This window comes from Mixophyes fleayi, chromosome 1, assembly GCF_038048845.1.
Source record: "Mixophyes fleayi isolate aMixFle1 chromosome 1, aMixFle1.hap1, whole genome shotgun sequence".
In the NCBI taxonomy this organism is placed as follows: Eukaryota; Metazoa; Chordata; class Amphibia; order Anura; family Limnodynastidae; genus Mixophyes; species Mixophyes fleayi.
The window spans coordinates 128311861-128337745 of NC_134402.1; the positions used below are offsets into that span (position 1 = coordinate 128311861).

At 40.8% G+C, this 25885-nt stretch overlaps 1 protein-coding gene and 1 long non-coding RNA gene across 2 annotated transcripts in view; one reads left to right on the top strand and one right to left on the bottom strand.

The window, feature by feature from the left end:
- Positions 1-25885, bottom strand: part of LOC142142024 (uncharacterized) — a 226312-nt gene that overhangs the window by 163517 nt on the left and 36910 nt on the right. The window lies entirely within an intron of this gene.
- The window catches only part of PRSS12 (serine protease 12), a 182884-nt gene that overhangs the window by 112398 nt on the left and 44601 nt on the right, over positions 1-25885 (top strand). The window contains exon 9 of the mRNA XM_075200339.1: positions 6090-6231. Within this exon, the coding sequence (XP_075056440.1) occupies positions 6090-6231 (142 nt within the window). The remainder of the gene's footprint in view (positions 1-6089; positions 6232-25885) is intronic.

The following is a 25885-nucleotide window of genomic DNA, read 5'->3' on the forward strand; positions in this document are numbered from 1 at the left end:
CATGATATGTCTTATTAGTTTTTGGGTATAACGTGATGTGTGAGGGATGGGACTAGGTAGAAGGGAGTAGAGTGGGGAATCTGACATTTGGACATCGGTTATTGACTTTCTGAGTTTGTGAGCTTTATCCCAGTAGCATTTTAGTTTAGGACAGGACCACTAGATACGACCTCCAACATACTTCTGAAGACTTTGAAAAAGATAGTCGAGTTCGGACCCAGTACCACCTGTAGTGAAAATGTATTTATTTTATCACTAGCAAGGTCGGTACTGATTATCATCATCAACATGTATCTTGCACCAGGGGTCAAGCAACTGCAACAGATACACCTCCTGACAGGTGTATCTGCAGGTACTTCCCCAATCTGAACATGCCCCATGAATACACTTAGGGCTAGATTTACTAAACTGCGGGTTTGAAAAAGTGGAGATATAGCCTATAGCAACCAATCAGATTCTAGCTATCATTTATTTAGTGCACTCTACAAAATGACAGCTAGAATCTGATTGGTTGCTATAGGCAACATCTCCACTTTTTCAAACCCGCAGTTTCGTAAATATACCTCGTAGCCTATGATTGCTGGTCCCTTCTTTTCCCATACTGACACTCTAAGCATAAGGAGTTGTAAGTGGTAGATGTATCCGAATCTGCATAGTGATGTATGCATACTGGTTTTTCGTGTGCATGCACAATACAGAAATGTATATTTTACGCAAAGAAAATGGAGTTGTGCCCAACTCTACAGAAGACCCAAAGTTTAAAAATGATGGGAAAATAGTGAGACTAATAAAGTGTATATCATACCAAACCAAAGTTTGTTTACAGCAAACCCCAATCTTTTGCTACATTTTATAAAGTCACTCTCTTTTCAGTGTACAGCTATGTTTAAATGCACCTTTTAATTTTAGCTGCCAAATCTGCAAATAAAAACAGAAAAGAGATGCTTAGATATCGAAATATACTTTATACCTTTATATATATTTAAATAGATTAGTCATATCATATAATTAATTGGGATGGTTTGTCCTGAACTGTAGCTATGTTACTACTCATTGCATTTTGTATAGAAATCTAAACTAGGACAATTTATCAAATATTATTTTGTAAAATAATAAATGGGATGATTAATGAAATAATGACATTGCCATAAATATTTTCTGTATATTTTAAGAGATGTCAAGTATAGAGGTTACTATGCAGTGGTCGAAGTGGGAATTTAGAAGTGGAAGTATAGCAAATGTAAGTGAATGGAATTTAATTGTTTCACAATAAAAGCAGTAGGAGAAGTAACAGTATAGAATACCTCTGTATACTGGTCCACTTCGACCACTGGTACTAGAGAGCATGACTGCAAATATTTGGAATTGTATTCTCCCTTAATTAGGCTAAATATGGACAGAGCACTGTACTTTATGATTGTACTTGTTTTTAAAATGTGAGTAATGTGTTAGTTGTTGGTGTGTTTGAAGATTCTTGTCTTATAGAATGTAAACAATTATTTATTAGTGGTTGTATGTAGTTTGAATTTATATCTTTTATTGAATGTAAGTGATTTCTGATGAAAGATAACTTTGAAAACAGGTCTTACAACATAAAAGGTTGTTATTCTAAAAAATCATTGATAGTTTTTGCTACTACTATACTCCAGCCATATATCTCATTTGATGTAGTAAGGCTGATATTTGTCTTGCCTTGAGTAGGAGATTTCCTCAAAGTCCATAATAGTATGCACCTCCATTATCCTGCTGCTTCTTCTATATACTAAAGCCCTTCTTGTTTTGCTGTGTCTTTAATAGTTTCAACAAGTCTTGAGTAACTATAGTAAGACCACCATGGTCATTTTCTTTCTAATCGCTTACTCTAGAGTCCAAAGGTATATAATGTGATGACGTGTTCTCACCACAAGGTACCTTTTCAGAATACGTGCACCACAGCCAGTACATGAAATATGATGTTCTGTAATATAACAGCAAAGCAGCAATGTGAAATCTTTCTAGTAAAAAATCCATACAGTCTTAAAACAATTCCCTGTTAATATATATATGTTTATATATATATATATATATATATATATATATATATATATATATATATATATATACATACAAGTTAACCCGTGCATGATACTCATGCATTCTAGTCGAATCAAGCTACTTAAGGTCTTAAAAAGGTTCTTGTCATGCATTTGGGCCTAGCCCAGGCCTCCTCAGTGGAAGAGCGTTACTTCCCGACGCAAGCGGCCTTTTTAATGTGTGTTCATGAGGTAAAATTACCTCAAGAAAATGAGTTTGACCCCTCAACTCGTAAATTTAGCCTTTACTACCCCTCCCACGGGGGGAAGGGGGGATGATGGAAGTTAACTGACTTGACTATTCTAATTTTTTTGTCAAATGTCAGTATACCAAATTTCAGGTCAATTGGATGAGCCCTTTCTGAGAAAATAGTTTTTTACACAGACACACACACACACACACACACACACACACACACACACACACACACACACACACACACACACACACTAACGCACCCTCTACACATGTGTGTTCATGAGGTAAAATTACCTCACGAAAATGAGTTTGAGCCCTACCAAATTTCAGCCCATTTTGAATTTTTTTTCCCACACACACTAAGAATTTAGTAGGTCAGTGTATAACTCTGCCCAGCAGGTGGCGCTGCAACTTGGTTTTTTTTTTTCACGCACACACAGACAGACAGACGCCACTAAGCATTTATATATTAGATATATATATTTGTTATAAAGCATAGAGAAATATATGGTCATTAACTTGTATATTTAATATTATTTTGGATTAGTTAAATACTGTTTATTTTCAAGTATTTTAATGCACTAGAATATGCTTATTTATGTTCTTAAAATAAAAATACAATTAAATTGTTTTACTTAGTATAAAAGTTAAACTAAATTCCTAACATTTGTCAAACATAATGGGTTCTAAACAATAAAGTGGAATAATGTAAATCCTTGTATGAGTACTTTAACAAAAGATTTTCTATTAGTGAAATGACTGAAAACATAGTATGATGGGACAGCTGGTCCAGAAATGATTGACACTCAGTCATCAGACCCAAGAGATTTGCAGACTGCCAATTTTCTGCCTGACCGACGATTTATCGTATCCTCCAATTACGTCAAGTATAACACTGCTCCAAAATTGCTACCAAATGGGACCTTGTCTATATTGTAATCATAGACACAGCCCTATAAATATTTGTTTTACAATTCAATATTCATATTATACTAGGTATTCTGAAATTAATGTTCACATGGCACACCCTCATTTTACCTTTATTAGAGTTAAATTATTAATCTGTTTCAATAATTAAATTGTCATGATATCTTATTATATAATTACATTTTCCTTATAGAGAAGAATAGGTGCGCTCCTCTTGAAAAGCAGCTGCTATAGTTTTGATGGACACATGGATTCATATTATACAGAACTGTGCAGCTGATGTCTTAAAATGAAATACTATCCCTTCTATAGATAACAATTGCAGATGTTTCTGTCACCTAAAGTGCATATTACCATTGGTTTGGCATCGGTATGAATGATTTTCCTTTCCTGGGGAATAACACGGGCAATGATTAAGTGTGACTGTGATAAATAAAGCTGGCTTAAGTCTACTGTATGTAACCCCAAAATAATAATAGAAACAAAAATATGCAAACTGTCTGTAAAGACATGAACCATCTGTACTGACTAAACCAACAGATTATTATAATATAATGTTATATGGATCACGCCAGGTCATCCAAAATCAAGACCTGCTCATATTTCACAGATTCTTTGCTTCAGTTTTCCTGTTTTGATACAAGTTAAGATTATTTACATCAACCACGTCTGGGCCAAAGCATATCAGTGTCCTTCCCATGGTGCCGGCATGTGCTGTTCACAGTGAGCTGTGCATGGTCAATGCCCGGTGCTCTGACAAGGCCGGGCAGCATTAACTGCAGTATGTGGGGAATGGTTGCCATTCATGTGCAGTATTGGCAAACACTTTGGACAGTGAGGTTTTAGTGGCAGTTATCCCCATAGGTTACCTTTCATTCAGCCCCTGTAAATCTTCTGCCCCTTTTGGGCAGCATGGTGGCTAAGTGGTTAGCACTTCTGCCTCACAGCACTGGGGTCATGAGTTCAATTCACGACCATGGCCTTATCTGTGAGGAGTTTGTATGGTCTCCTGTGTTTGCGTGGTTTTCCTCCGGGTGCTCCGGTTTCCCCCCCACACTTTAAAAACATACTAGTAGGTTAATTGGCTGCTATCAAAATTGATCCTAGTGCATGTGTGTGTTAGGGAATTTAGACTGTAAGCCCCAATGGGGCAGGGACTGATGTGAATGAGTTCTCTGTACAGCGCTGCGGAATTAGTGGCACTATATAAATAAATGGTGATGATAGCGTACAGCCCTTTTCTACCCACAAAATGAATTCATTTAAGGCACTGTTTCTGAACTCCCGTCCTGGGGGTACATTTATTAAACTGCATGTTTGAAAAAGTGAAGATGTTGCCTATATCATCCAAGCAGATTCTAGCTGCTATTTTGTAGAATGTTACAAATAGATGATAACTAGAATCTGATTGGTTGCTATAGGCAACATCTGCACTTTTTCAAATACGCAGGTTAGTAAATATACCCCCTGGAGTACCCACAACAGCTCATGTTTTAAAGATTTCCACTGGTGGGAACAGGCATAATAATTACTGACACAGCCCAAATATATTAACTCACCAGACCAGTGCATGACTAGCAAATCTTCAAAACTTGACCTGTTGAGAGCTAAAAAGCAATGTTCTAAAATTGCAGAGATCAGGTCTGGTTACACTTAAAGTGTGACACTATTTTCACCTTCAAGTTACACTTTTTGCATAAAAACATTTTAAAGGACACAGAAGTAAAGACAGCCTTGATGTCCCCTTACTTTTAGTATCATCATCATCATTGTTGACTTATTTACATGGCGCCACACATTCCGTAGTGCCTGATAATCATACAGATATGACAGACGTGAAAACAGTATACTTAATAACAGGAACATGGGTACAGTTGAGCAGAATAATAATTGCATGGATGCAATTAACAGAACAAGTTCCATAGCATACAGAAAAATTTGGCATAAGCCATGAATGTGGCAAACAAGAGTGACAGAGAGTGAACAAACAAGAGACATAAGGTAGAGGTCCCTGCATGTGAGAGCTTACAATAGGAAGGGGGGTAAAGAGACAATAGGTTTGAAGGGGGCATTAAGCTTAGCACAGTGACGTGCGACCATCCTCTGCTGCAGACTGGAAACACTGGAATGATGCATGTATCTACTACTCATCAATGCTGCGTTGCCGTAGAGGCCATATGGTGCACTGTCATACCCAAATGAGGATAATCCAAGCTGTATCTTAGGAGAAATGTTTCATAGAATAAACTGGATGGTCCCAAGGTGTTAGTAGGTTGGATATATATACATCTACTCAGCCAAAAACCTCAGCACATATTAATTTATCAGGGGTAGTTCTAAAGACTGGGTAATGAGTGTGCACCTTATAATGCATTTGATGGACACATGGCACACTTGTGAAAATAAAGAATCAATATAGGTCTGCATTTTGTTTTGCAGTTAATAAATTAGCCTTGAAAATTGTAAATGTGAGCATATTTGCTCTATTTATAATCAAATACTAAAATAAAGGTTTATCTGATTAATCGTTTTTTATAGACCTGGCCCCACCTCTTTTGTATGTAATTTAACATTTTTCTGTGTTCATCTATAATAAGCTTTACAGCTGCAAATATAAATAACAGCAGAACTACTGCAGCATTTTCTGCATCTAGTAATACATATTGCATTTTCTGTATATTTTTCATGAATAGTATCCTAATGAGTTAAAGGTTAACACTAAGAACTAAGATTTCTTCTTGCTACAACATAGATGGGTATACTGTGTAAAGAAAGAAAAATGCTTATTTTCATACATTTTAAAATAGCACTTTTAATTATAATATATTCCCAGTACATCTATCCTCAGTTTGTGTCCCTTTGTCTTTTTCTCACTGTGGATGCTCTACCAGGTCCTCCTCTGAGGTTGATGGATGGTGAAACAAAGAAAGAAGGGCGTGTGGAGATTTATCTCAATGGCCAGTGGGGGACAATCTGTGATGATGGATGGACTGATAAGGATGCGTCTGTTGTATGTCGGCAGCTTGGTTATAAGTAAGTCCAATGCTTTTAGAGGCTTACTATCTTGGCAAACAGTATATTTCCAAAGGACTGCATGAGAGATTTCAGTTCTTTGAAAAATAAGCATCAATAAGTATGAAAAAAGTATGAATACTTGTATGTGTTCAAAAATAATTATATAATAGTAGCATTTCATAGTAACTTTAATATTATTAACATTTATTTATATAGCACCAGCATATTCCACAGCGCTTTACAATTGGGGACAAACAGAGTAAAAAAGCAAGACTGGGTATTAACTGACAGACAATGTAGTAAGAGGGCTCTGCTAGCAATTTTATAATCTATATGGAAATAGGAATTTGATCCATGAGGTCAAATGCGCTTATATATGTAATATTCAGTCATTGGTCAGACTGAATATTCTCCTTCTGTATTTTGAATACAGAAGGAGAATAAATGTAAGCTTATGTGAGTTGTGTAGTTTGGTGTCAAATTTGGTAGAAGAGACTTGGGAGGTTAAGACTGTGGCTCAGGAATTTGGTAAACTTGCCTAAAGTGAAATTTCAGGGAGCACTTAAAGGTTTGGAGGCAAGGGGAAATGAAATAAGGAGGCACAAATCGATCACTTAGGAGAATTAAATAAGTATTTTTTTAATATATAAAATATGGCTTTTCAATCCTAACAAATATAAATGTAAAAACTTTCATGTATTAAAATATATCAGTGTAGTGCTGGCAGACATGACGGCCCGCACATGTGCACTAATTTCAGGGATTGATAAAGCTCTGCTGATAGGGACATCACTGAGACCAAGAGAGCGAGGGAAAAGTGACAGTTAGGGGAGAAGAACGACTGGACACTGTTAGTTGAAGTGTAGCGGATGGCTTGGAAAAAGGGGGCCAGAGAAAAAGGAGGCTGGAAGTGAGAAGGAGAGGAAGAAAGTGACAAGCAAGAGAACGGACAGGAGACAGAAGTGAGGAGTTGGAACTGAGAAGAGAGATACAAGAGGAGACTGAACAGAGCGACATATACAGCAGCAGGTTGAGATTTAACCAGCAGAATGGGAAAAAGAAATCAGATTGCCAGAAGCAAGACAAACTACATTATTAAAGCTGACAAGCAAGAGATAAGACGTCTTTCAAACCACTTTAAATACCTGTACCCTGATCCTGAAGAGATTTCCTGAAACTGGACCTGAAGCAATATATTGATAAGAACCCTTTAGTTTTACTATACTTCCTGTTTTACTAGAAAGACTGAGCAAAATGTACATATTATTTTAGTTAGTCAGGGACCAGGTGGGAAGTCCTGAAGGTTAATGATATATACGCTTGTTTTCCAAGACTGAGTTACATTTTAAAGGGTAAGTTTAGGAATAGTTAGCCAAGCTTATGGACTTAGTTATAAAAGTTCGGCATTGTTATGAAAACCACTGAAGAGAGGCTGAAGTTCTGCTACATGTGACAAGCATCGGAGAAATCTGTGTTTATTACTAATTTATTATTGCTTGCTGGAGGGATCTCTACCATTGGAGTATTGTAATGACCATTTTATTTCTACTGAGAACTCATATTGTATTACTGAAAAGTAACTAACTGAGCCTGTAGATATGAATGTCAAAAGCCCTTTATGATGTGTGTTGCATATTGTTATATATTGGACAGTCATATTTATATGTGAAAGTTATATTGGTTTCAACTAGAGATGCTCAGGCTCGGTTCCCCAAGAACCGAACACATCCGAACTTAGCAGATCCGATTACCGAGCCAAGCTGGCTCAGTACTTTCGAACGTCCTCGTAATTGAAAACAAGGCAATACGTCATCGTTACGTTGTCGGAACTCGAGAGTTTTGGATTCTATAAGTACCGCCCTCCACAGCGATCCAGCGCCATTTCACAGAAGGACACAGAAAGGGTAGCACAGTTCTTGGCAGTCTCTAGTGCAATTGGGCAGTGTCATAGGTAGAAAAGTAAGAGGAGGGATAGCAGCGTTCTTCAAAGTCTCCAGTGACATTCAGGAGAGCTCTATTGCTCCATTGCTAATTGTCATTGCTGAAATAGAAATAATAGGTCTGGCAGGCTTGGTCTTCTAAATCTGCAGTTTTTGTTTGAAAGTGTATGAAAATAATATTGTGACCTGTGAGGTGTCAAAATTGACTGCAAATGACTTGAAATTAGTGTCATTGAGGTTAATAATAATATAGGGGGAAAAAAAGGCAAAATATGTGATTTTAGCAAACAAAAAAATGGGGATTTTAGAAAAAAAAATCGGGATTCAAAGCCAAAACCAAAACCAAAACACACAAGGGCGGTTTTGCCAAAACCAAAACACAAAGTTAATCCAGATCCAAAACCAAATCCAAAACCAGAACACGAGGGTCAGTGAACATCTCTAGTTTCAACTGCCGTGTTTTTACATGTCCCTGTTTAGTGTGAACCGTTCGCTAAAATAATGTTGAGATGCAGAGGTTCTGAAACTAGTCTTTAGGATATTACGAACTGTGTGTTAATATATGATAAGCTAAAGGTTAATCTGTTGTTTAGTTTACCTGTGAGCCGATATACTGTTTTAAATGTGCACTCGTTATGCAAACTTACTAAAAAAGAAACTAGCCTGGGGCTAGGGATGTGCACCGGCGACTTTTGAGGTCTCGTGTTTTGTGTTTTGGATCCGGATTTTCGTTATTTTTGAGGTTCGGATTTGTCTCGCAAAACACTTGACGAAAGGTCTCGGTTCGGATTTAAGGTATTGGATTCGGATTTTTTTTGAAAAAAACATAAAAAGTTTAAAAATCAAGTTTTTGGGCTTATTTTCACTCCTAGGCTATTATTAACCTCAATAACATTCAATAACAAGCATTTCCACTAATTTACAGTGTATTCTGAACACCTCACAATATAGTTATTAGTCCAAAACGTTGCAAAAAGGTATCTTTCTGGACTGCGTAGAGGAGTGGGTCACCACAATATCTTAAAAACCCTGAACTTTTATGATTCGCACCAATAATTGTACCTGGACTGCGTAGAGGAGTGGGTCACCACAATATATTAAAAACCCTGAACTTTTATGAATCGCACCAATAAATGTACCTGGACTGCGTAGAGGAGTGGGTCACCACAATATATATAATAAGAAAACCATCAACTTGTTTGATTCGCACCAATAAATGTACCTGGACTGCGTAGAGGAGTGGGCACTGGGCACCACAATAAAATATATAAAAAACCTTCAACAGGTCTGCATTACACTACACATACGGCTGCTCCTCCATCCTCTCCATCATATACATGTTGGAGTTTTAGCGTGTGACAACCTCTTGTTTTTGATAATGTCAGTGCATTTTGAATATTTTTCAATTTGCCCCACACCACTGAATGTACTTTATCTATGATACGCATCTATCTATCTTGACTGCGTAGTGTGGTGGCCCCGGTACACAATTTGGTACCGGGGCCACAATAAAATAAATACACCCTCCACGTGTCAGAATTCCACCAAACAAGTATCTGGACTGCGTAGTGGGGTGGCCCCGGTACCCAACTTGATACCGAGGCCACAATAAAATAAATACACCCTCCACGTGTCAGAATTCCACCAAACAAGTATCTGGACTGCGTAGTGGGGTGGCCCCGGTACCCAACTTGATACCGGGGCCACAATAAAATAAATACACCCTCCACGTGTCAGAATTCCACCAAACAAGTATCTGGACTGCGTAGTGGGGTGGCCCCGGTACCCAACTTGATACCGGGGCCACAATAAAATAAATACACCCTCCACGTGTCAGAATTCCACCAAACAAGTATCTGGACTGCGTAGTGGGGTGGCCCCGGTACCCAACTTGATACCGGGGCCACAATAAAATAAATACACCCTCCACGTGTCAGAATTCCACCAAACAAGTATCTGGACTGCGTAGTGGGGTGGCCCCGGTACCCAACTTGATACCGGGGCCACAATAAAATAAATACACCCTCCACGTGTCAGAATTCCACCAAACAAGTATCTGGACTGCGTAGTGGGGTGGCCCCGGTACCCAACTTGATACCGGGGCCACAATAAAATAAATACACCCTCCACGTGTCAGAATTCCACCAAACAAGTATCTGGACTGCGTAGTGGGGTGGCCCCGGTACCCAACTTGATACCGGGGCCACAATAAAATAAATACACCCTCCACGTGTCAGAATTCCACCAAACAAGTATCTGGACTGCGTAGTGGGGTGGCCCCGGTACCCAACTTGATACCGGGGCCACAATAAAATAAATACACCCTCCACGTGTCAGAATTCCACCAAACAAGTATCTGGACTGCGTAGTGGGGTGGCCCCGGTACCCAACTTGATACCGGGGCCACAATAAAATAAATACACCCTCCACGTGTCAGAATTCCACCAAACAAGTATCTGGACTGCGTAGTGGGGTGGCCCCGGTACCCAACTTGATACCGGGGCCACAATAAAATAAATACACCCTCCACGTGTCAGAATTCCACCAAACAAGTATCTGGACTGCGTAGTGGGGTGGCCCCGGTACCCAACTTGATACCGGGGCCACAATAAAATAAATACACCCTCCACGTGTCAGAATTCCACCAAACAAGTATCTGGACTGCGTAGTGGGGTGGCCCCGGTACCCAACTTGATACCGGGGCCACAATAAAATAAATACACCCTCCACGTGTCAGAATTCCACCAAACAAGTATCTGGACTGCGTAGTGGGGTGGCCCCGGTACCCAACTTGATACCGGGGCCACAATAAAATAAATACACCCTCCACGTGTCAGAATTCCACCAAACAAGTATCTGGACTGCATAGTGGGGTGGCCCCGGTACCCAATTTGATACCGGGGCCACAATACCTCCTCAAAACATGCTCCAGACAATTCGTCATTGACAGACCCCAGACAGACAGGGTCGTAGTGTTATTGTTTGACTTTGTAAACCCAAAAAAATGTCCCTGTTGCACTTGCACATAGTCGTGCAATCAAGACTGACTTTTTCATTTAAAGGCACGATCTTTCAAGTGTAGTGTTTGTAAGTCTAAGTCATATTATACTTTTGGTAAAATTGGTTTTTTTGGTTCCTCTTTATGGTAATTAATTAGTAATAGAATTAAAGTAGGAAATAGAATTAAATAGAATTAAAGTAGGAAATAGAGTGGTATAGAGTTGTAGTGTGGTATAGATAGAGTGGTCCACACAATATAATAATAAAACCCTCAACTGGTCTGAATTGCACCAAACAAGTATCTTGACTGCGTAGTGTGGTGGCCCCGGTACACAATTTGGTACCGAGGCCACAATATAATTAAAAAACCCTCCACGTGTCGGAATTCCACCAAACAAGTATCTGGACTGCATAGTGGGGTGGCCCCGGTACCCAATTTGATACCGGGGCCACAATACCTCCTCAAAACATGCTCCAGACAATTCGTCATTGACAGACCCCAGACAGACAGGGTCGTAGTGTTATTGTTTGACTTTGTAAACCCAAAAAAATGTCCCTGTTGCACTTGCACATAGTCGTGCAATCAAGACTGACTTTTTCATTTAAAGGCACGATCTTTCAAGTGTAGTGTTTGTAAGTCTAAGTCATATTATACTTTTGGTAAAATTGGTTTTTTTGGTTCCTCTTTATGGTAATTAATTAGTAATAGAATTAAAGTAGGAAATAGAATTAAATAGAATTAAAGTAGGAAATAGAGTGGTATAGAGTTGTAGTGTGGTATAGATAGAGTGGTCCACACAATATAATAATAAAACCCTCAACTGGTCTGAATTGCACCAAACAAGTATCTTGACTGCGTAGTGTGGTGGCCCCGGTACACAATTTGGTACCGAGGCCACAATATAATTAAAAAACCCTCCACGTGTCGGAATTCCACCAAACAAGTATCTGGACTGCATAGTGGGGTGGCCCCGGTACCCAATTTGATACCGGGGCCACAATACCTCCTCAAAACATGCTCCAGACAATTCGTCATTGACAGACCCCAGACAGACAGGGTCGTAGTGTTATTGTTTGACTTTGTAAACCCAAAAAAATGTCCCTGTTGCACTTGCACATAGTCGTGCAATCAAGACTGACTTTTTCATTTAAAGGCACGATCTTTCAAGTGTAGTGTTTGTAAGTCTAAGTCATATTATACTTTTGGTAAAATTGGTTTTTTTGGTTCCTCTTTATGGTAATTAATTAGTAATAGAATTAAAGTAGGAAATAGAATTAAATAGAATTAAAGTAGGAAATAGAGTGGTATAGAGTTGTAGTGTGGTATAGATAGAGTGGTCCACACAATATAATAATAAAACCCTCAACTGGTCTGAATTGCACCAAACAAGTATCTTGACTGCGTAGTGTGGTGGCCCCGGTACACAATTTGGTACCGAGGCCACAATATAATTAAAAAACCCTCCACGTGTCGGAATTCCACCAAACAAGTATCTGGACTGCATAGTGGGGTGGCCCCGGTACCCAATTTGATACCGGGGCCACAATACCTCCTCAAAACATGCTCCAGACAATTCGTCATTGACAGACCCCAGACAGACAGGGTCGTAGTGTTATTGTTTGACTTTGTAAACCCAAAAAAATGTCCCTGTTGCACTTGCACATAGTCGTGCAATCAAGACTGACTTTTTCATTTAAAGGCACGATCTTTTAAGTGTCAGAAAGAGAGAGAAGACACAGGAGAGGAGAGTTGTAGCTGGGGACCTGGGGTGGAAGCTCCCAGGCTCCCCCAGCATTGCCTGGAAGTCTGAGCGTGGTGACTGAGCCAGGGCAAGGAATGTGTGCCCTGGATGAGGGGGAGAACTCCATGCCACTATAGTGAACCCAAGAGAGAGGGGGACACTGCACATGGAAGAGGCCCTGGAGTGAGGGCTGCTACAAGAGGCATGGTAGCTGTAGTGTCAGATCCTGAGGCTGAGCGTACACAGAGTGACGTGTCAGAGCACAGGAGACATTATCCCCGCAGAGGAGGGATGAGCTGCAGTTGAGAGGTCTGCTGTTGAAATAGGACATGCACACTTTAACAAACCAATCATTTCAGCGACAGGGCCTACCAAACAACTTTGACTGAAATGATTGGTTTGTTTGGGCCCCCACACCAAAAAAGCTATTCAACTCTCCCTGTACAGACTAAACAGGCTCTACTGAGGCAAGATGTCGTCCTCATCCTCAACCTCTGATTCCTCTCCCCCTACAGTGTGTACTTTCTCCTCATCACACATTATCAATTCGTCCCCGCTGGACTCCACAACCACACGTCCCTCTGTAGTATCTGGAGGGCAGTGCTGTACTTCATTGAGGAATTGATTATTCATTTTTATAAACATCATTTTTTCAACGTTGTGAGGAAGCAACCTCCTTCGCCGCTCACTGACCAGGTTCCCCGCTGCACTAAAAACTCTTTCCGAGTACACACTGGAGGGGGGACAACTCAGGTAAAATAGAGCCAGTTTGTACAGGGGCTTCCAAACTGCCTTTTGGAGTTCTACCACGTCACTACCTCTAGTTAATTTAGATTGCAAGGCTTGTAAATATAAATACTTTGAAGATAAAAAAAAGCAGGCTGCACAGACTGTGGAGCTAGAAAGTGAAATTAAATGGACCACGTTACTTTGGTGGCTATCTATGCCCCCCACCCCGCCCTACACTTGTAGTTGAATATAAATAAAGCAGCCTGCATAGACTGTAGAACTAGCAATTCAAATATACAAAGAAATGGACAAAGGCAGTTTGGTATCTGTCTGCATCAGATCCCCTCTCCACTAGGAGTAAAACAGAAAACTTTTCAGCCGTTATATAATCTAGAATATAAATAGAAATTGAGAAATGCAATTTGGTATCTGTCTGCATCATAATCATCAACATCCTCCTCAGCGCCAGCTACATCAATATCCTCCTCCCAGTGCACAACATTCACACCTTCATTAGCCAAATCTGTAACTGGACTGTGGGTGATCCTTCCAGCATATGCAGAGGGCGTGCTGCAAATGCTGGATGGAGTCACCTCTTCCCGTACAGTGATGGGAAGGTCAGGGTTCACAACCAACAACACCCTTGGACTCGCCTTGGGGATTTGTGATGTCATCTGTTTAGAAGGCAGAGTTCTTTGCTGTTTTGTTGTTGTTGCTGACAGCATAACTCTCTTAAATTTTTTGTAGGGGGGGGGAGGAGGGCTTTGATCCTTGGGTGAAGTTGGACCACTAGTCATGAACACGGGACAGGGCCTAAGCCGTTCCTTGCCACTACTTGTCGTAATTGGCATATTGCCAACTTTACGTTTCTCCTCAGATGATTTTAAGTTTCTTTTTTTGCTGTTTTTTGAGAACTTGGGCTTTTTGGATTTTACATGCCCTGTACTAGGAGATTGGGCATCGTGCTTGCCAGACGACGTTGATGGCATTTCATCGTCTATGTCATGACTAGTGGCAGCAGCTTCAGCATTAGGAGGAAGTGGGTCTTGATCTTTCCCTACTTTATCCTCCAAATTTTTGCTCTCCATTATATGTAGCACAAGATACTGCAGAATGTGTGAACTTGGTAATATTGCAGTACCAATGGACTTATAATGCTGGATTGGTTTTGCAAATTTGGTTATAATTATTATATATTTTTTTTTTTTTTTAATTTTTTATTTTTTTTTACTTTTTTTTTATTTTTTACAAACTTGGGAATAATGGGGAAATAACTATGCCCTTAGAAGCACAGAGCACAGGACACAGCACCACTGGACTGAACAGGACACGGCACAGGACCCAGCAGCACTACGGAACTCAGCAGGACAGAGCACAGGACACAGCACCACTGGACTGATACTGCAGAATGTGTAAACTTTGTAATATTGCAGTACCACTGGACTTTTACTGCTGAATGTGTGAACTTGGTAATATTGCAGTACCAATGGACTTATAATGCTGGATTGGTTTTGCAAATTTGGTTATAATTATTATATATTTTTTTTTTTTTTTAATTTTTTATTTTTTTTTACTTTTTTTTTATTTTTTACAAACTTGGGAATAATGGGGAAATAACTATGCCCTTAGAAGCACAGAGCACAGGACACAGCACCACTGGACTGAACAGGACACGGCACAGGACCCAGCAGCACTACGGAACTCAGCAGGACAGAGCACAGGACACAGCACCACTGGACTGATACTGCAGAATGTGTAAACTTTGTAATATTGCAGTACCACTGGACTTTTACTGCTGAATGTGTGAACTTGGTAATATTGCAGTACCAATGGGCTTATACTGCAGGATTGGTTGTGAAAATTTTGTGGTAATTAAAAAATATTAAAGTAGTTTTTGGTATTTTATAAAAAAAATTTTTTTTTATTTTTTTAAACACAGGGGAATATTGGGGAAATAACTATGCCCTTAGAAGCACAGAGCACAGGACACAGCACCACTGGACTGAACAGGACACAGCACAGGACCCAGCAGCACCACTGACCTCAGAAGGACAGAGCACAGCACACAGCACCACTGGACTGATACTGCAGAACACAGCACAGCACAGCACAGCACAGCACAGCACAGAACTAAACAGCACAGAGGACCACCTAACACACCCTCCCTCTACCCTGATCAATGCCCGAGTGAAGATGGCGGCGACTAGCGGGGAATTTATAGGATCCGAGTATCGCGAGATCCGACAACGGGATTATGAGTCAGAGCCTCAGTTTCACTTTTGAATTTGGCGCCAATACCCGGATCTGTCTCGGATCCGACTCGGATCCGCAACGTTCGGGTGGGCTCGGATTTCAGAAATCCGAGCGCGCTCATCCCTATGGGGAACCACTATAGAAATAAACGTGCCGGTGGTTTCTAAAGCTAGCTACAGAGTGGTGTGTGTTTTCTGTATTTGAGCCTGGGGTTTAGAGTAAGGAGGCGGAGGGTTCCTTGGTCTCCCTCTGGTGTCACTGAACAAGGGCATTACCCTGCGAAGAGCTTACAGTATGAAAACCAAGGTGGAGACACTGCGCACCGAGAATAATAATATTTTTATTTGCACCCATCTTTTGGTTTGGTGTTGTTGCTGACAGGTGGTGGTGGTTCTGTTGCTGTGATTCTCTATGAGTAATTTTCAATGCATCAACTTATAGTATGTGATATATAACTGAAAAAAAACATAAGACATACTTACATTGCAGGTAAACATACTCTTATCTATACGATTAAATAAGGATGTAGCACTGGTATTGTCATGTCACTGACTCCTATTCTGATCACCGGTCTAACAGTCTCTTTGGCTACGTAGCTTAATGGGCACTGATATGAAATAGTGGATGTGTGACTCACTTTGGGTGACATCAGCATGCAATATGGAAAGACATCCAAGCCACATGATGAGTTGTAAAATTATATGGTATATGCATTTCTGTAAGTGCAGTCAGCAGGTCACTAAATGGAATATAAGTATGTGACCTTGTAGTAACTGAGTGGGAGCCCTCGCTCTTCATAGCAGCATAACCTAGAAGCCTGATAAGGGTTCTCTGAAGAGGCTAACTTCCAGCACTACACACGGACAGGTGGGTAACTTCATCCTAGAAAATGAGCCAATACATTATAACTATAGGATGTATTAGGATAGGGTTACCCATTACGCCAAGCAGTTTTATGCTGTTGTCACCATGAACCAGAACTGTTTAGCTGGCCTTTAATTCAAATGCAGCCTTCCTAAAAGTTACTTTTACCTTTACATTGTAGTCACCTGTGGTTCTATTGTATAACATTATTAAATAGGATTTGGCCTCTGAATATGTGTCTCCAACATATGAAAAAGGTCCCTTTGCACAGCAACAGACATGTGTTCTGCATATGTAAGAGAAAGTTTTATTATGAATGGAAAATGCTATATGGGTCTACTCCTACTCTGTATGTCCCAGTTTGCATGAAACAATTATCTAACAATCAATTGGTTCTTTATTACAATCCAGACTCTCGTTATATATATTATGTAAAGGGGATTTGTGGAGAGGGTGCATATAAATTGCTTTACTGTTTGAGGCAAAGTTTTGCTTTGAAAGCAAGGAGTAAACAAAGACGGCCACGGTTCCTAAACACACGAGAAGTAGCACTCACAGTCCGGTGAGTGACAGTACCCCTTCTTTTAAAGGTGGGCACAGAACACCTGGAACCGGGTTTGTCCGGAAACTTGGAGTAGAACTTCTTAAGAAGCGCTGGAGCGTTGAGATCTTCAGCCTTGATCCATGAACGCTCCTCAGGACCAAAGCCCTTCTAATGAACGAGGAAACGGAGAACTCCTCGCGAAATTTTTGCGTCCAATATATGAGTAATCTCAAAGTCTTCCTCTTGATGAATTTGAACTGGCCGAGGTGCTGAAGAAAGGGACCGAGAAACGGTTGATGATGAGAGGTTTGAGTAAGGACACATGGAAGGCATTGGAAATACGAAGATTCTTAGGAAGTAGAAGTTTGAAACAAACTGGATTTATCACTTGAATGATCCTATATGGACCAATAAAATGAGGAGCGAATTTCATAGATGGGACCTTCAAACGAATATTTTTGGTAGATAACCAGACACGATCTCCAATTTTCAGTGGTGGAATAGCCCGTCTCTTTTTATCTGCAAAAGACTTATATCTGGCAGATGTCTTCTTTAAACAGGTTTTGACCTGAGACCAATACCAAGAAATATTTTTAAAAGTTTGACAAACAGTCTCTACAGCAGGAACTTGGGTGGGAGGGAGGGCAGGAAATTCCGGAAAAGACGGATGGTGACCGTAAACCACAAAGAATGGAGTTTTGGAAGATGACTTATGGTACATGTTGTTATGAGCGAATTCAGCCCAAGGAAGCAATTCTACCCAGTTGTCTTGATTGGCTGACGATAACATCCTTATAAACGTCTCAAGATCTTGATTGACCCTTTCAGTTTGTCCGTTTGATTGAGGATGGTAGGAAGATGAGAGTGATAATCGTATGCCCAAGGTCTTACAAAGGGTCCGCCAGAATCTGGAAACGAATTGTACTCCTCTATCTGACACAATCTCGGACGGACATCCATGGATACGAAAGATTTCTTTGATGCCAGAGTAGAAGAAGGCAAACCAGCCAAGGGAACGAAATGCGCCATCTTCGAAAATCTGTCCACCACTACCCAAATAGTATTGCAGTTTTTACTAGGCGGAAGATCAGTAACAAAGTCCATACTAATATGGGTCCATGGCTTGGACGGAATGGGTAATGGTTGAAGCAAACCCGCTTGAGTTCTGCGGGGAGTCTTGAACTGAGAACACAATTCACATGCGGCTACAAACTCTTTGACATTTCTCCTCATAGAAGGCCACCAGTAACTTCGAGAGAGGATCTCAAAGGTCTTGCGTTCACCAGAGTGTCCAGAAAAATGAGAAGAGTGAAACCATGAATGGATTTTCTTCCTAAGAGCAGGAGGCACAAGGGTTTTCCCAAATGGTAGCACCTTAGTGGAAGAAGCAGCCAGAGAAACACATTTGGGATCTAATATAGAGTGGTTGGGGACCTCTTCAACGTCTGAGGACGTCACAAAGGCTCGAGATAGAGCGTCTGCTTTTTTATTCTTTGCAGCTGGTTTGAAGGTTATGATTAACTCAAAACGAGAAAAGAAAAGAGACCATCTTGCTTGACGAGGATTCAAACATTGAGCAGACTGTAGATATGACAAATTCTTATGATCCGTGAAAATTGTCACAGGATGACGAGCTCCCTCCAACAAGTATCTCCACTCCTCTAATGCTACTTTAATAGCCAGCAACTCCTTGTCCCCGATGGTGTAATTCTTCTCAGCAGGCAGAAGACCCCGAGAGTAAAAGGCACAAGGATGGAATTTTTGTTGCTCCGATCTTTGAGAGAGAATGGCTCCTAAACCAACATTGGAGGCATCTACCTCTAGGAAGAAGGGAAGCGTCACATCAGGCTGTCGAAGAATGGGAGCAGAGGAGAAGGACTCTTTAAGAAACTGAAAGGCTTGAAGAGCCTCAGATGACCATTGCTTAGTATTGGCCCCTTTACGAGTCAGGGCCACAATAGGAGATGCAATCGAAGAGAAATCTTGAATAAAGCGTCTATAGTAATTGGCAAAACCTAAAAAACGCTGAATGGCACAAAGAGTAGTTGGCTGAGGCCAATGTAACACAGCATTCACCTTTTCTGGATCCATTTGCAGACCAACTCCGGAGACAATATAACCCAAAAATGGAATCTGGGGCAACTCGAATGAACATTTTTCTAGTTTGCAGAATAATGAATTTCTCCGGAGTCTGGAAAGAACTTCTGCCACATGTTGGTGATGAGAAGGCAGGTCCTGTGAGAAGATCAATATGTCGTCCAGATAAACAACGACACATACATATAACAAGTCCCGGAAGATCTCATTAATGAAGCCCTGGAAAACAGCGGGGGCATTACACAACCCGAAAGGCATTACTAAGTATTCATAATGCCCATCCCTGGTGTTGAAAGCTGTCTTCCATTCGTCACCGGACCTGATTCTAATTAAATTGTAGGCACCACGAAGATCCAACTTGGTAAAGATCCGAGCTCCCTTAATCCGATCAAATAGCTCAGTAATCAGTGGAATGGGATACCGATTTTTGATAGTAATGGCGTTAAGACCACGAAAGTCTATGCAGGGGCGTAGTGATCCATCCTTCTTTTTTACAAAGAAGAACCCGGCTCCAGCGGGAGAAGTAGAAGGTCGAATAAATCCTCGCTGGAGATTCTCTTGGATGTATTCAGATGTAGCTTGAGTTTCGGGTAACGAAAGTGGATACACACGACCCCTAGGAGGAGGCTTGCCAGGTAGAAGATCAATCGGACAATCCCATGAACGATGAGGAGGAAGACGTTCAGACTGAGTTTTATCAAATACATCGGCAAATGAAGCATACTGAGGAGGGAGTCCCGGTGAGGAAGGTGAAATGGAGGATTGCTGTATTTTAAGGGGAACGACTTGGGAGAGACAACGATGATGACATTCAGCTCCCCAAGACGTAACTTGAGGAGTGCGCCAGTCAATCTGGGGAGAATGACACTGAAGCCATGGAAGGCCTAAAACAATCGGACTTGTCGTAACAGGAAGAATTAAAAACGAAATTTCTTCTTGGCGTAGCACACCAATCTGAAGAGTTACTGGAGACGTACTCTGGGTGATGAGACCATTGATAAGACGTTATCCATCAATAGCAGTCACAGTAATAGGAGTCTTCAGGGTAATCACTGGTAGGGACCATTGATTCACGAGGGATTTAGAAATAAAATTTCCCGCAGCTCCAGAATCAATAAGTGCTTGGGACTCAAAGGATTTGGTAGCGAAGGAAATTGTAACATCAAAAGCGCAGACTTTTAATTTCGTAGAACATGGAGAGGACTCCAGGGACCCTAACTTCACCTCTCCAGAACTAGTTAGGGCCTGGCGTTTCCCGATTTTTTTAGGGCATGAATTGAGCATATGTGTGGAATCAGCACAATAGATACAAAGTCTATTTTTTACTCTTCGGTTCCTCTCCTCAGTGGTTAATTTGGAGCGTCCTATCTCCATGGGTATCACAGGAGATGAAGCTGGACGAAATTAAGAAGTTGAGCGAAGAGGTGCTTTAACTGAAGTTGTTTTTTCAGACTCCCTTTCACGAAATCTCATGTCTACACGATGGCAAAGAGAAATCAAATCTTCTAAAAAAGTAGATAGTTCTTGAGTAGTCAGTGCATCTTTAATTTTATCGGAGAGCCCCTGCCAGAAGGCGGCAATTAACGCTTCAGTGTTCCACTGAAGTTCAGAGGCTAGAATCCTAAATTGAATGACGTACTGACCTACTGTACGAGAACCCTGACGTAGACGGAGGATGCTGGATGCAGCGGAGATGACACGACCTGGTTCATCGAATACACTTCGGAACGTGGAAATAAATTTGGCACTATCCTGTAATAATGGATCGTTTCTTTCCCACAGAGGGGAAGCCCATGTGAGAGCTTGTCCAGAAAACAATGAAATAAGATAGGCCACTCTGGAACGATGAGTAGAGAAATTTTGAGGTTGGAGCTCAAAATGAACTGAGCATTGATTGAGAAAACACCTACATGTTTTGGGGTCTCCATCATACTTTGACGGAGTAGGCAGGTGAAGCGTAGAAGCCGTAGACACCTGGGATGGCACTGGGGAAACGGAGGAAAGCACAGGAGCATCAACATTAGCTGTGATATTTGGCCCAGATGTTCCTTGGGAGGCTAACGCCTGGTAACATTGTAGTAACAGCTGTTGGCGAGCATCCTGTTGCTCCATACGGGTAACCAGATGCTGCAGCATCTCTTTAGCTGTAGGTTCCGAATCTGGGTCTGTCATGGCCTGATCATGACCGGTGAGTGACATTGTCATTCATTTGATCACAGCAAAAACTAAAGGCCATTACTCTCCTCTAATTCTCCTGGATCTCTCTGCTGCATTTGACACTGTTGACCACTCTCTCTTCATACAAGCGCTACAATCCCTAGGTCTTGAAGGCACTGTCCTACCCTGGTTCTCATTCTACCTATCTAATCGCTCTTTCAGTGTTAATTTCTCTGGATCCACCTCTGCTCTGCTTCCTTTGTCAGTTGGAGAGCTACAAGGCTCAGCCCTAGGTCCTCTGCTATTCTCTATCTCCACCACTTCTCTTGAAAACTATTAAGCTCCTTTGGATTTCAATATCATCTCTATGTGGATGATATACAAATGTATCTATCCTCTCCTAATGTCTCATTGTCTGTGTTGTCTCGCGTTACTGACTGTCTTTTTGCCATTTTATCTTGGATGTCCTCTCGCCAATTCAAACTCAATTTTTGAAAGAGAGAATTAATAATATTCCTACCCAAAAACAAAAGCTTCCTGCCAGATATTTCTATTTCTTTTGATAACAATACCATAAATCCGACCCCGCAATCTCGCTGCATAGGTGTAATCCTTGACTCACAACAATCCTTTGTTCCCCACATGGACTCTATATATAAATCATGTTACATACATCTAAACAACATTTCCAGAATACACACACATTTCACACAAGACACTGCAGAAACCTTAATTCATGCACTCCCCATCTCCCGCATCAACTATTGCAATTCCCTCCTTACTTCCGAAAATCAGATTCAAACCCCTACAGTCTATTTTGCACACAGTGGCTAGATTGATTTGGGCAGTACGGTGGCTCAGTGGTTAGCACTTCTGCCTCACAGTACTGAGGTCATCAGTTCAATACCCGACCATGGTCTTATCTGTGTGGAGTTTGTATGTTCTCCCCGTGTTTGCGTGGGTTTCCTTCCACACTCCAAAAACATACTAGTAGGTTTATTGGCTGCTATCAAAATTGACCCTAGTCTCTCTCTGTCTGTCTGTCTGTGTGTGTATATTAGGGAATTTAGACTGTAAGCTCCAATGGGGCAGGGACTGATGTGAATGAGTTCTCTGTACAGCGCTGCAGAATCAGTCGCGCTATATAAATAAATAGTGATGATGATGATTTTCCTTGCAAACAGTTGTTCCTCTGCAGAGCCATTCTGCCTCTAGATTGGTTGTCTGTTTTTCAAAGAATCCAATATAAAATTCTTCTACTAACATACAAGACCATCAACCGAATTGAACCGACATACATCTCCTCACTTGTCTCAAAATGTTACCCAACTCGACACCTTCGTTATGCACAGGATCTGCATCTCTCTTCTACTCTCATCACATCCTCTCATTCCCGGTTACAGGACTGTTTTTGGGCTGCACCCACTTTGTGGAATTCCCTCTCTTGCACAGTAAGACTTTGCTGTAGTCTTTAAACCTTCAAGCGTTCTCTGAAAATTCACCTGTTAAGTCCAGCTTATAATATTCCTAAGCCACACTCTTAACCGCACTAGGTTACCATATTACCACCCTCTGCACAGCTAACACAAGACAACAACTCTCTGACCAACATTGCTGTGTGACTGATCATACAGCCCACTCAATACTTTTTACCTTTGCATTCTAGCTGGACCAATATGAAATATGATGCAGCACTTACCCTTGTGTATCAAACTCCCATTGTCCCATAGATTGTAAGCTTGCAAGCAGGGCCCTCCTACTTCTCTGTCTGTAGGTATTACCCAGTATCGTTTTATTAATGTTTGTTCTCAATTGTAAAGCGCTACGGAATTTGCCGGTGCTATGTAAATAAATGATGCTGCATGCTTCCTTGTTATAATGCCTCCTTGACTGGCATAACCTAGAATTTTCTGGGGAATCCCATTTACGTTCCTATGAGTTTGCCCATATGGCCCTACCTGACAGCACAAGAGCTGGTTTCACTTGGTGTATGTGTGTGGGTGTGTGTGTGTGTGGGGGGGGGGGAGGGAGGGGGGGGGGGGAGCAGGAACATATTGGAGATCACAGCTACCCAATGTTTCTTATAGCAAAATTAATAGTCTTTCTATTCTCATCTTTTTTCCCCCTCTTCCTTGCAGAGCTCTTCTGTCTCAGAAATATTCTTAGGTCATGTTGCACGCACTACATGTGTGAGATATCGTCACAGATTTTCAACAATATTCATGTCTAGGGACTGTGATGGCCATTCTAAAACCCAGATATTTCTTCCCTGTAGCTACTTTATGGTTCATTTTGAGGTATGTTGTGGATTATTGTTGGCTTAAATATCCAACCACTTTCCAGCTTCAATTTCCTCATTCTCCAGGGCTTTAGCTTCTAGAATTTGATGCTGTTTAGTTCATTTATTATTTCCTTACACCTGGACATTTTTTCTGTGCCATTGGCTACTACACACTAACATGCTTAACAGTTGGCAAAGTGTTCTTTTCATCAAACGCTTTGCCTATTTTTTCCCCCAAGTTATCCTTTGTGGTTGTGGCCAAACAAATATTTTTTTTTGTTTCATTAGCCCACAGTACCATGTTCCAAAATGTTTCTGGCTTTTAAAGTTTTGTTTTGTTTATACTTCAGATAGTGAATACTTTTGGGATGAGGCAGTAGGAAAGATTTCTTATGACAATCCTTCGATGTAAATCATTTTAGTGTAATTCTAACGACTAATGAATCAAGAGGATTTATGAAAAAAGAAAACAATTGAGCAACTGGCAGGGTACTGAAACTTTTGCATATGCCAAATGTACTGTTTTATTATTTTCCACACTATTACATTCAGCAAATACATGGTAATAGTGCATTCAGGAGTCCAAAAAAATAGTCATGTTTATAGTTTGCAGCCAGCAGAGGTTGTGTTAGCCTATTTTCACTGTGAAATTATGTGAAATATGTAACTGTAACTGTATATATTCAAGTAATGTCAAAATATAACTAAATTATTTTATATTTTGTTATTTCTTTTTAGAACTGCAGAATCATTGTAGGAAATGACAATGAAAAATACAAAACATTTATCTTTCATTAATTGTGAAAGTTTAACAGAGCTACAAGTTTGAATGTATTTATTTAAAATACATACATAGGGCCTGATTCATTAAGGAAAGTAAATGCTGTATTTTGTGTAAAATAAATCTGCGTATACCTAGAAATGAACCATATGCTAGAGCAGTGCTCTTCAACCTTTTCTCACCCTCGGCACACCTATACACTTCCCAGAATTACTTGGCACACCAAAAGTAGAAATATACAAAAAAAGCAGGAATTGCATTTAATTGTTAATTTTTATGTGATAAATTTAACATTGCAGCTAATAACATTTTAGCACCCTGTGCCCCTTCATCATCACACTGTGTCCATCATGCTGTTTTTATCCTTTATTGCTTGCTGCACCCCTTTATGATGCTTTTTGTCCCCTTGCTTTGTGTCTCCCCTTTATTGCTTGCTGCGCCCCCTTATGATGCTTTTTCTTCCCATTGTCTATCCTTTATTGCTTGCTGTGTACCCCTGTATTATGCTTTTTCTCCCCTTTGTGTCTCCTCTTTATTGCTGGATCCCTTTATGATGCTTTTTCGTCCCTTTGTGTCTCCTCTTTATTGCTTTCTGAGCTCCTTTATGAGGACTTTTCTCCCCTTGCTTTGTGTCTCCCCTTTATTGCTTGCTGCGCCCCATTATGATGCTTTTTCTTCCCTTTGCCTATCCTTTATTGCTTGCTGCACCCCTGTATTATGCTTTTCTTCCCTTTGTGTCTCCTCTTTATTGCCGGGCCCCTTTATGATGCTTTTTCGTCCCTTTGTGTCTCCTCTTTATTGCTTTCTGCGCCCCTGTATGATGCTTTTTCTCCCCTTGCTTTGCGTCTCTCCTTTATTGCTTGATGCGCCCCTTTATGATGCTCCCCTTCACTAACTTACATTTCTCTTGCCTTCTTTCTTCTCTTCTGTCTTTTTTTCTTCAAGTTCTCTTCTTCTGATTTATGTTGTGGTTTACTTCTCGCCATGCGTTCCTCAGTGCTCCATTTGCAATGAATGTTGGGCATGACGTCATCACGCACATCGCACCCGACATTCATTGCATATGGAGAAGGGAGGAGGGCGCTGGCCGCTGGACCATTCAAAATTGTTTTGGTCCGGCGGATGACAGAGAAGCAGGGGATGATGGCACACTCACCAACGTCTCGTGGCACACCGGTTGCGGAGCACTGTGCAAGAGAACGCAGCAATGTCCAGTTCATCTTCGAGCCCAAAAGAGTCTTACTACAGCCTACAATATCATGGGTGGAATGGGGAAGGGATTGT